Source organism: Pteropus alecto, unplaced genomic scaffold (assembly GCF_000325575.1).
Source record: "Pteropus alecto unplaced genomic scaffold, ASM32557v1 scaffold25, whole genome shotgun sequence".
NCBI classification, from domain to species: domain Eukaryota; kingdom Metazoa; phylum Chordata; class Mammalia; order Chiroptera; family Pteropodidae; genus Pteropus; species Pteropus alecto.
Genome location: NW_006441955.1, coordinates 2,136,354 through 2,149,062, shown reverse-complemented (window position 1 = coordinate 2,149,062; position 12,709 = coordinate 2,136,354). Strand labels below are relative to the sequence as shown.

General features: G+C 32.6%; 1 protein-coding gene across 11 annotated transcripts in view; it reads left to right on the top strand.

Moving 5' to 3' along the window:
* SPATA6 (spermatogenesis associated 6) overlaps nt 1–12,709 on the top strand; it is a 100,835-nt gene that overhangs the window by 32,335 nt on the left and 55,791 nt on the right. For all 11 annotated transcript variants that reach the window (XM_015595222.2, XM_006919169.3, XM_015595220.2 and 8 more), the window contains 2 exons: nt 3,797–3,877; nt 8,154–8,447. In XM_015595222.2, the coding sequence (XP_015450708.2) occupies nt 3,797–3,877; nt 8,154–8,447 (375 nt within the window). The remainder of the gene's footprint in view (nt 1–3,796; nt 3,878–8,153; nt 8,448–12,709) is intronic.

The window sequence follows — 12,709 nt, the reverse complement described above, 5'->3', positions numbered from 1 at the left end:
AAAGTAAAAGCAAAAATAAATGAATGGAACTACATCAAACTAAAAAGCTTCTGCTCAGCAAAAGAAACCATCAACAAGGTAAAGAGACAACTGTCCAAATGGGAAACTATATTTGCAAGCAACGCCTCCGATAAGGACCTAATATCCAAAATATACAAAGAACTCATACAACCGAATGACAACATAAAAAGCAACAATCTAATCAAAAAATGAGCAGAGGACCTGAACAGAGACTTCTCGCTATGGGACATACAAATGGCCAATAAATATATGAAAAGATGATGAACATCACTAGCTATTAGGGAAATGCAAATCAAAACCACAATGAGATGCCATCTCACATCTGTTAGAATAGCTATAATCAACAGAACAAGTAATAACAAATGCTGGAGAGGATGCGGAGAAAAAGGAACCCTCATACACTGCTGGTGGGACTGCAAATTGGTACAGCCACTATGGAAAACAGTATGGAGATTCCTCAAAAAACTAAGAATTGATCTACCATACGATCCAGCAATCCCTCTACCCAGTATTTACTCCAAAGACTTGAAAACTCATATCTGAAAAGATATTTGCACACCCATGTTCTTAGCAGCATTATTCCCAGTGGCTAGGACATGGAAGCAACTGAAGTGTTCTATGATAGTGATTGGCTAAAGAAGCTGTGGTACATTTATACAATGGAAGATTACTTAGCCATAAGAAGAGATGAAATACTGCCATTTGTGACAACATGGATTGACCTCGAGATAATCATGCTAAGCGAAATAAGCCAGACAGAAAAAAGTTGAAAACCACATATCACTTACATGTGGGATATACACTTAAAAGCAACACATGAAGAGGACAAACAGAGACTTATGGACATGGACAATGGACTAGTGGTTACCAGAGGGTAGGGGGTTGTAGGGAGTGGGGAGGTAGAGGGGATAAAGGGAGTCAAATATGTGGTGACAGAAAGAAATCTAACTATGAGAAGTGAACAACACTATAAACTTATATATGCCTTACTGTTAAAGTTTATAGCTGAAACTTACTGGATTTCGTTAACCAATGTCACCATAAAAAATAAAAAATAAAAAAAGAAAGAAAGAAAGAAAGAAAAAACAATGGTTTTCTGAAATTTTACTGTTATTTTAAACATACTGGAATGAAATGAAAATAATTTAACAAAACCCATGCATCTACCACCCCAAATTACCAAGTGCTATTTTGCCTTATATTCTTTACATTTCTCTCCTTTCTTTCTCCCTCACGCCCCCTTCACCATCCTTATCTGTCTCTCTGTCTCTCTTCTTCTCTCTTTAGTTTTCTTTCAAAAGAATGACCAATAAACATTTGGAAGGTGCTCAATATCACTAACATTTATAGAAATCTAAATTAAAACAACCGTATGATTTCATTTTTAAAGCGTAAAAATAATAAAATTGAATAAATCTGACTATCAAAAAAAAGGACTCTTTTATGCTGTTTACCACATAAACCGGACCAACCACAATTCAGAATTATCTAGCAAAGGCAAAGATTCTCATAGCCTACAACCTTCTAGGAGACGTATTTTCTCTGATACACTAAGAGCCTTCTTAGGAATGTTCATTTGTAGCATTGTTAATTATAGTGAAAAGTGGAAATAATTGACATGTTCATTAGTAGGAGTTTGGATAGGTTATTATGTGTTCATGTAGTGAAATATACATGCATAACAAACACCTAAAAGCGAAAACCACAGTTTGACAGCCGACTCTTCTATCCTCTGTCCAGCTTCCTTCAACTTTTGTTAGCTGATTTCAAAATAATATCATCCCTGAAAATGTCCTCCACTTAAAGAAACTGAGAGAAGCCTCTGCTGTTTCAAAAAAGCAAAAAGCAAAAGTTGTTTAGCTTGACATAATTTGGACATTTTTTACTAAGTTTATAAAAGAGTAGTCTGAGTAAGGAAAGTGGGGTGATATATGAGCTAATATGGTGGATTAATTTCTCCTGCAGCTCTATGTTTATGATATGCTCTATCCTAGAAATAGCAACTTCAGCTTGCTGAAAGCATAAAAGTGGACTAGCAAATCTAGGAAATATTTCTTTTTTGGGATGTTTTCAATGTCCATTAGCTGCCTTCTATACTATAAAAGTTTTCAAAAAGTGTTTCAACTGTATAGTAACCTGCAATGAAAAAAAAATTGATTTTAAATTACGGTCTTTTAAAAGTAATTTAAAATGCTCTATTATTTTAGATTGGCAATATAAACATAAGAGTATGGACCATTAATAGTTATCTTCCTTCCTTCAATTTGAGTTAACTTTTATATATAATTAGAAGATATTAGATTGCTAAGGCTATATATAAATACATATATATATATATAACATATATATACACACACACACACATATATATATATACATAGAAAGAGAGAGACTCCCATATATAAGAATTTTTCTTTCTCTCCTTCCCCTCCTTCTTCTCCCTTCTCTCTCTCTCTCTCTCGCTCTCTCTCACTCTCTCTCTCTCTCTCTCGCTCTCTCTCTCTCTCTCGCTCTCTCTCTCTCTCTATTTACATGCCTTGTCATGAGAACACTCAAGCAGCCCCGTGGAGAGGTTTATGTGATGAGGAGCTGAGTCTCCTTGCAAAAGCTAGAAAAGAAGTGAGGCCTTCAGCCAAAGCTGTGTGAATGAGCCTTCTTGAGTAGCAGATCCTCTAGCCCCAATAAAGCCTTCAGATGACTACAGCTTATTACATCTTGATTGTAATCTCATGAGAAATTTTGAGCCAAAACTACTCAGTTTAGTAGTTTATAAAACTACTTAGTTTATAATAATTAGTGCTTCTGCACATTCCTGCCCCATAGAAACTATATGAGATAATAAGTGTTTATTAATGTTTTAAGCTGCTAATATGTTATTCAGCAATAGATAACTAACGAAGAGGCATAGTGGCCATCATTAATAATAGATATGTTTGCAAGAAAATCATTCAGTTAATTCTTAGGCAAGTCAGACTTGCTTTTCTGTAACCTGTTTGATGTTCGAAACGATAAACTTAGTAGGTCAAAGGCTGTGTTTGTAGAGGACAGTGTAGGTACCTTTGGTCAATGTCTGTTTTCCATTATATTAGAGTAAAGCTGCAGTAGGTACAGACAATGTCTTTTAATGTTTCAGTGAATTCATAACGTGTGTTTTCTCAGATGCTTTGTTACTGTCCCTTTGAATTTCACCATTTGTTTTCACCTTCCTCAAAACAGTTTTCAAGCTGGTGATTGAAATGTTGCAAGAAATAAAAGCCAGAGTCATTCATAGATCTGAATGTAAGCTACATTATGGAAAAAATGTTGAAGGAATTAGTAGAGATTTATCTCTCTTCTGTTTTCAACAACTGCATACCCAGGAGCTGTGATTTTTTTAACAGACTATCCAAAGTATTTCTTGATTGTAGTTAGATATATCTTAAGTTGCAAAAATAAAAAGAGCTGAAATCCATTAAATATTTTTATGTACTTGTGACTTTAATATTATATCATAGTTTTCAAATCTTAAAAGAATTTGAAAGGGATATACTTGAAAATGAAAAAAAGTATTAATTATTCTATAAAAGTAATGTAATCAACTCATAAGTGAATCAGTGGTGAAACTGTTTCTAGCTAACATTTAGCATTATTATGTTGTCTTTAATAAGAAGCGCAAACCAACAAATGAAGCAGCTGAACCTTGACAAGTGTTTATTACTCTAGTTCATATTTCCATCACTAATAATTATCCTTTTTTAAATTGAAATGTCTAATAATATCCTTTTGCCCCCCCCAGGGAATTGCTCCAAAGCTGGAATTTTCTACAACCTCAGTGATTACTGAATGTCTGATAAGTTCAAGAAAGTGCCGCACTCAGGTTAAAGTCATTTAAAGTATTTAATGATTTAATTTATTTGTTCATATTTATGGGCATTTGGCAAGCATTATTTATTATTATTATTATTTTTGGCTGTAGCTATTTTCACTTTTTTTGGTCAATCTTTAGGTAAAATGATTAACGTAGGTTTTAGCAGCTTGGTTACCTCTTAATAAATGCGTAAAAAAAAAGTTTGGTACATGAGGTAGATGGTGCCATGATGTTATTTTATTTTATTATTTTTTTTAACTTTATGGGCCTTTTTGTTTTAATGCCAAGAAATTCGGCTGTCAGAAAGATATTGGGATCAAGAAGTCCCATGAGAACTAGATTGGAGGATTCTGTAAGTTTTTCAGAAGTTACTGGTTACCGCCGAAAGTTCAAAGGATACCTTTTTAGCATATATAATCATAGGTTCTCAGGCTGGGATATTGGTATTTAGTGAGTATGGTTTCTTGAGTGTCTCTAATTCCTTAAGGGACTGTTGCTCAGTTTGGTGGCCATACCGATACTATCAGACCAAGGGAAGCTTGGACACTCCAGCCTAAGCACCTTCTATATTTGTGAAAACTGCCTTTAGTAAACTTAGATATCTGGATCTAATATTCTGTTTTGGTCTAACTTCTTACTAAGTCACCAGGGTCATTTTGCTCCCTTATCCACATGTTATCTACTGATGTCTAGGTTTCATTCATATGTGGTTGCATTATGACCAGGTAACAATGGCCAGTCTGTGATGAAGAGCCAGTAATATGTAAAGCCCAGAGAACCCAAACAGGGCAGGACTGGGCCTAGGATGGGAAGAGTGGAGTGTTAAATTATGGCATTATCAGTTTTAGAGTACATTTGCTGAGGATGATAACTGATTTAAGCTAAGAAAGGTAAAATATAATTATAAAATTATCAAGGGAATCATATTTTATTAGCAAGATATTTAGTACATCAGAGTTTGACTGTAGTTATTTATCTTTTTTAAATGAAAGCTGAAGCACAGCCATTAGAGCTCTAATAGCCTGGGGTTTCCAACCATAGAGATATGTTACTGACTTGTTTTGTGATATGCACTGTGCACGCTTGTTATAAATTATAAATTATTAGAAATGGCTTACCTGGCCTCAGCCAAATTTTTTCTCTCCACATTGGCGTATGCTCTTTTAGTGGGTTGGTAGAAAAGCCTTTTTTTTTTTAATCTAGAGTATAACATATACACATTAAAGTGCACACATTCTGCTTGTACAGCTTGGTGGAGGAGCCTTTCTAAGTGTAAGCTGTCACCCCATTGGTTTCATTGGACTTAGAAGCTAACATTTTTCTCTGTAGACTTTGTGGAAGACTTTTTCGTTTCTTTAACTTGCTATTTCAAAAATGTCCCTCATTTTTTCTTTATTGAACAGAGATGTAAGAGAATAGGCTTTGGTGTCAGACTGTTTAAGAAAATATGCTTTAGAATCAGACAGATATGGGTTCCACTTCCTCATAAGACTGCTTTAAAAATTAAAAAAGAGACTATATGCAGTATGCCTGGCATATAACATATAAGTAATTAATTTCGTGGCTGTTTCTAGGTTATTATCTTTTAATTAAGACAATTGGGAGAGATCAGAAGACAATAGTTGCATCATTGTCTGGTAGGCACCGCAAAATATACAATCATATTAAAATTCTGAATGCACACAGCCAGTATTTTAATCCTATTTGAACTTATTTGAGAATGTGATAAATCTGCTTTTTTAAAAAGTGATATTAGTTACAAGTAAAATTTTAATGGCTATAAAGCAGTATTTTTGGATTCAAATAAAGAATAAGAAACCATTTTGGTTTTTAAGAGAGGAGTCAGTAAAATCATGAAATTATTGAAGTTTAAAAATACTTACAATGATTTTTATTCCTTTAGGCACATTGTTTTCAAATGAGATGTTTTGTCACCAATTGAATGAACTGAAAAATTATGCATATTACTGTGATTTTCTGGAATAAAATTAGTTATCTACTTTTTTTTTTACTTCCTACAAAGTAAAATTTATTATTAAATATCAATAGTAGCTTTATTAATATTTTCGTTAAGCTTTTGCTGTGTAAAATCCACACTAACTTAGCGACTTAAAACACAATGTTCCTCACAGTTCTCCGGATTGGCTCGGTAATTCTTTTGGTCTGTACTGGCTAGCCTAGGGCTGAATGATCTAGGATGGCTTCATTCACATGTCTGGCGGTTGTCTGCCTTTTTGGTCCAGGACAGACTTTCCATTTCTGGTAATTGGCTTGATTTCAGCTGGGACAATGGCCATAAGACTCATTTTCTAGTAGGCTAATTTAGCTCAGTTTGGCTCAATCACTTAGGGGCAAGAAGGTTTTCAGGAGTAAAAGACTGCAAATATTTTTCAAATCCCTCTTTGTGTCAAGTGTGCTATTATACTGTCCTGTTGATCGAAGGAGGGAGCCATTATGTCAACAGTATAAAACAGCCACTGTTTTAATTTTTATTGGGCTTTAATAGGATGCACTGAGGGTCGGGTGAAGTTAGACAGCATATATCTGTAGTAGATACACCACAGTTTATAACTTCCTCTAGTAGTATTCAGCAATCAAAAATATGAAGAAAGAAGATGGGGTTACTTCAGGTATGGTATAATCAGAGGTGAATAAGAACTTTACAGCATTGCTGAAATGGATGATTATGGGTTGGTTCATCTGGATCTAGAGCTAAGAGATACTAAAAATTTATAAAGGTCTCGGAGAAAGAGGTCTAGGGTCAGAGAAGGTGAGGAGGGTAAGAATAAAAGAAGTAGGTTGAAGAAAAGAAGTTTTGGTCAGCAAGGAATTTTCACTTTGGATCTGAATAACGATGACATCCAGGACAAAGTATAAGGAGATAATTGAAGCTGTTAAATGGAAAGTCTAAGTCCAAGGTCTTAGATTCATTGCTTGAACATTTTATTAAACCTCAAAGGCCCTTTCATGTGCTAATATTCCTGCTTCTGTGAGTCAGTGTGATGTCATAGAGGTGGATGAAATGGGATAAGGTAGAAGAATTCTGAATTACTTGTTGAAGCCATTGAACAAGGTGGGAGAAGGTCCAGGAGCATATCAAGAGCTATAGAAGAAAGAAAGACAATGAAATAATCCAATGCTGCTGGTTTGTGTGAAACTGATGGACTTATTTTTCCAATTAGGAAAATATATGTTCTTTTCCGTTTATTTGTTTTTAATGAATATATGACTCCTCTCCCTTCTATTTCACATTTGTGTTTTACTTTTTTAGAAGAGATACCTTTAGAAAATAGGGAGCAGGATTGAGAAAGTAGAGAGAGGGTATGATTGGTGTTTTTTAAAAGTGATTAAAGTTAAGAAGACACTCAAAGATTCTTACCTGTCCATTTTCTTTTAATATTGGAAAACTTATAATTCTAGATAGTGAAAAGGTCTTATTTACTTGTAATCCAGTGTTTAATGCATTCATAAAGCAGAGACTATATAAAATGTTATCCTAATGCAAAAAAAAAAATTAGAAACATCACATTTGTTTTTTAAAATTTTAGGCTGCTAATAAATATTTTAGAAGATAGAATACTAGTCATTAAAATTTGTAATGTGTCTTTTATACATTTTTACTTTTATAACAATATGGAACCGGAATTAAGATGGTACAAATATCTGTCTCTGAATTGTAAAGTTATAGTTTGGAAGAGATCTGAAAATCCTATTTACCTTGTATAATCCAAGTAATACATTTCATGAAAATACGTATAAACTTATTCTTTAGATTTTCACATTATACATATGTGTATGTCATTAAAGCAGTATGAATGAAACTTATTCTAATAGTTTTCTCCATAAAGATTTCATAATCAACTAATTAAGCATGTATATCTGTAACATTACTAAACAAAGCCCTCTTAAATATTCAGTTTTTAGATAATTATAAATGACAGATCAAAGTTTGCCTTAATAATTTAGTATGCTGAAAAATAATTTTTCTGACTTTCTTAGATTTTTCAAGTGATTAAATATTGGGCTTTCATTTTCATAAATTACTTGTTAGACTTAAGAGGAAATTTGACACAGTATACTTTATTAACTACTAGACAGAGAGTTATCTTGGAAAATATGGATTTGACTTCCCCCAGATCTACACAGATACAACAGACTAATCTAATTGGATTTTACAGGTTATATGTGCCTTAAATTACTTTTTAAAGTGTGTATCTATATCTGTCTGTCTGTCTATCTATCTGTCTGCATTCTACTGAAGTTAATTTTTATTTTCTACGTTTAGGATAAATATATTTACCATACGGCTCCAGTTGAAAAATCACACAGCAAACTTCAAAGCAGAACATCAAGATCACAGAAGAAAAAATCCAAGTCACCTGAGAGAAGTAAATATTGCGTAAATGCAAAAAACTACGAACAGCCTACGATTTCTTCAAAATCACACTCTCCATCTCCCTACACAAAAAGACGCATGTGTGAGCTATCCGAAGACACCAGGCGGCGGCTGGCCCATTTAAATCTGGGACCCTATGAATTCAAAAAAGAAACAGATAAACCTCCATTTGTGATTAGACATGTATGTGTTCCCTTAAACATTTCCATTTAATACAGATCTAATCTGTTCTTCACTGAAAATATTATTCTAAAACTTCTCTCAGCTTCTAACTTATATTAATAATTTTCTTTTCTGCTGTCTCAGCCTAGCAATCTAAAGTGAAAAATTAACTTAAAATAGAAGAACATTTTTTTCGTCAGTCTTTACATCTGACAGAGATCAAGCTCCATTATGAATGCCATGTTAAATCCTCTAAGTACCCATTTCTTTTCTTCTTAAACAGTGGACAATGTAATAATAATCCTACACCTTAAACTTAGATGTAATTGGCATTACTATTAAAAGGGCAGAGTAGGGTTTTAAAAAAAGACCAAGTTTTCTTTATGAAAAGGAAGACCCGCCTCAGCCGTTTTAAAAATTATAATGGAAAGCAAGTTTCCTTTGAAATTATGTGCCTTGGGTAAACCTTATATAATGGATCTTTGAAGCCAATCATCATTTGATGGGGATGAAAAAGCCTTTGAAAATGAAGAGAGTTAAGGGTTGCATAGTTCTAATCTTTCTATACAGAAACCTGCTTTTAATGTGGTTTAAGTTTAGAGCTTATGTCCACATGATGGTCAAGTAGACTTTGGCTAATTTTAAATGTCTATAATGAGAATATTTAAAAAGGGCCTTCTCAGAATCTTCATAGTTTCTTGAAAAAAAATTATAATTTTTACCTTGAAAGCATTTCTTTAACAAAAGCTTGCAAATTAATAAATTACTAATAATATATAATGATAATATATAATACTAATATATATAATGATAATAAACTTGAAGACTGAAATGCTTATAGAAGCAGAACAGCTTTTTGAGATATCTATAAAGCTTTCTGATTTTAATGCCTCTAATTCATTTTCTCAAATTCTAAAATGTAAATATAAATTTAAACATGTAAATATACTCCTTTGACAATCTAATAGCTTTTTGAATATATACCGCCTGTAAGCTAAGGTTTTCTTTGTGATACCTTTTTTAAAATTTAGATGTGCCTTAAGCAACATTTCATTCTGTCTTTATATTTTGACACTGAATCCTTTATTTTTTAACTTAAATAGAATTTTTATTTTAGAAAGAAAATTTATAATATAATGAGTACTTTTAAATGGCATTTTATTGAGATTATTGTGGTTACATTTGTCTTATTTCTGTAGAATTTATAACTTCTGGTCACTTTTTTTGTGTTCGTTTATATAAACAATATACAGGTAATATTTGCTTGCTTGTTTAATGGCAGTTTCAGAATGTCTTTAATTTTATATCTGCCTTCAATTATAATTAAGCTGAAAAGAAAGGACATACTAAATTCTAATCTGAAAGAATAGTAGCATTTTAATTAAAATGCCTATACACAAAGATAACCAGGAATTTTGGTGTGGTTAACCACATAAAAATTGTTTGGGGATATAACTGCTTTTAAATGTTTATTATATTATTGTTTTTCACATCAGTGTTCAAAATAGAATAATTCTAATATGGCTTGGTATAAATCTTGACATTTTAATTTAAATTATTTCCCTCTTAGCTTTCTAATGAATAGAAAGAAATGCATACTTCTAAGCCTGTAGTTAGAAAATTGTTTATCTCACTGTACAAGGAGATTGGATTTTTCCAGTTGCATTTGTAAACATAGACATGTCTTCCATCCACCCCCCGCCCCATAGCCATTCATGATTTTAAAAGCATTTACCAAATTGATAACCAAAAAAGTTAACATTTTTAGGAAAGATATTCTAATTTTATATACATTGTATGAAAAATAGCCTAAAAGAATATGGATCAATTTCAAGAAATCACTAACATGCCCCCAAACTGGGACAATCATTCTGGAAGAGTTAAACAGCATTTTTTTCTTAGTCATTTATATAGAATAGGATTTCGTTTATGCAGAATAAGACCCTTTTTTTTTCTATTGTGGTAGAATATATATAATATAAAAGTTACCATTTCAATCATCTTAAAGTGTATACTTTAAAATGTGTAATTTAGTGGCATTAAGTACGTTCATATTGTTGTGCAACTGTCACGACTATCTAGTTCCAGAACTACTTCATTACCCTAAATGGAAAGCTTGTACTCAAGCATTCACTTCCTGCGCCTCCCATTCCCCAGCCCCTGGCAACCACTAACCTACTTTTTATCTCTGTAGGTTTTCCTATTCTGCCATTTCATGTAAGTGGAATCATACAATTATATGGCCTTTTGTGACTGGCTTCTTTCATTTAATATAGTATTTTTGAGTTTTCATCCATGTTATAGCATATATCAGTACTTGATTCTTTTTATGGCTGAATAATATTCCATTATATAGATATACCATATTTTGTTTAGCCATCATCTGTTGATTGACATTCAGGTTGTTTTCACCTTTTGATTAGATAAATAACGCTTCTTTGAAAATTCGTACACAGGTTTTTGTTTGAATACCTGTTTTAATTCCAAATTGCTTTAATACCTGTGAATAGAATTGCTGGGCCATAAGGTATTCTGTTTAACTTGTTGAGGAGTTGTCAGACTGTTTTCCACAGTATTTGCTGCACTTTACGTTTCCTCCAGCAATGTGTGAGGGTTCCAGTTTATCCACATTCTCAGTAACTTATTTTCTGTTTTGTTTTCTTTTTATTATAGCCATCATAGGGAGTGTGGAGCGGTATCTCATTATGGTTTTGATTTGCATTTCCCTAATGACTAATGATATTAAGCATCTTTTTATGTGTCTGTTAGCCATTTATGTATTTTCTTTGGAGATACGTCTACTCAAGTTCTTTGCCCATTTTTAAGTGGGAAGTGGTTTTCTTTTTGTGTTTAATTTTAAGTCTTCTTTATATATTTAGGATTCTAGAAACTTATCAGATATGATTCGAAACTTTTTTCTCATTCTATGGCTTGTCTTTTGACTCCTCTTTTAAAATTTTAATTCTGAAAAATTGTGGTAAAATATACACATAAAATTTACCATTTTAACGATTTCTAAATGTATAGATTAGTGACATTAAGAATATTCACATTGTTGTGTAAGCATCACCACTATCTATCTTCAGAACTTTTTTCATCTTGCTTAACTGCAACCCATTAAACAATTCCCCTTTCTCTTCAGCCCCTGGTAACTACCATTCTATTTTCTGTCTCTATGAATTTTACTACTTTTAAGTATCTCATATAAGTAGAATATACAGTATTTGTCCTTTTGTGACTGGTTTATTTCACTTAGCATAATGTCATCAATGTTCGTTCGTGTTATAGCATGTGCCAGAATTAACTTTTCACAGTAGAATAATATTCTTTTATGTGTATGTGCCACATTTTACGTATCTGTTCTGTTGATGCACACTTGGGTTGCTTCCACCTTTTGGCTATTGCGAATAATGCTGCTGCGAACATGGTGTAAAGATATCTGTTCAGTTTCCTGCTTTCAGTTCTTTTGGGTATATACCCAGAAGTGGAATTGCTGTATCACATGACAATCCTATTTTGAGTTTTTTGAGGAACCGCCATACTATTTTCCATAGTCGTACCATTTTACATTCCTACCAACAGTACAAAATGGTTTCACTTTCTCTGCATCCTTGTCAACACTTATTATTTACTTTTTTTTTTTTAATAATAGAGATGCTAATGGGAGTGAAGTATTATCTTACTGTGGTTTTGATTTGCATTTCCTTAATGATTAATGATGTGAACAATTTTCCATGAATGTTGATCATGGCTTATTGGTCATTTGTATACCTTTTGGAGAACTATCTAAGTCCTTTGGCTGCTTTTAATTGAGTTTTTTTTTTTTATTCAGTTATAGAAGTTTTTAAAATTTTTCTGCATATTAATGCCTACAGATCAGAAAATGATTTGCAAATGTTTTCTGCTATGGGTTGTCTTTCAGTCCCTTGGTATTGTTCTTTTATGCACAAAGTTTTTAATTTTAATGAACAGAACTGTCTTTTTTGCACAAATTTATCATGCTTACTTTTTTATTTTTGGTTAGAAACCATGATTGACTGTTATTATCTGTAAGCTGTAAAGCACTCGGCATGCAGGGCTTTGAACATAGCCAAGTAATGACACCGTTTGAATTCAAAATCTATGTACTAAAGGGATAAGTAGAAAATGGCTACACTTGTTTTTTAAATGTGGCAAAGTAGAGTCCTCTTTTTTAAACTTCATAATAGAAAGTAAACTAGGCAATGGAGCAATGTATATTTCAACTGTAAATCTGTTCATTTTAAAGTAGACTTTTATATATA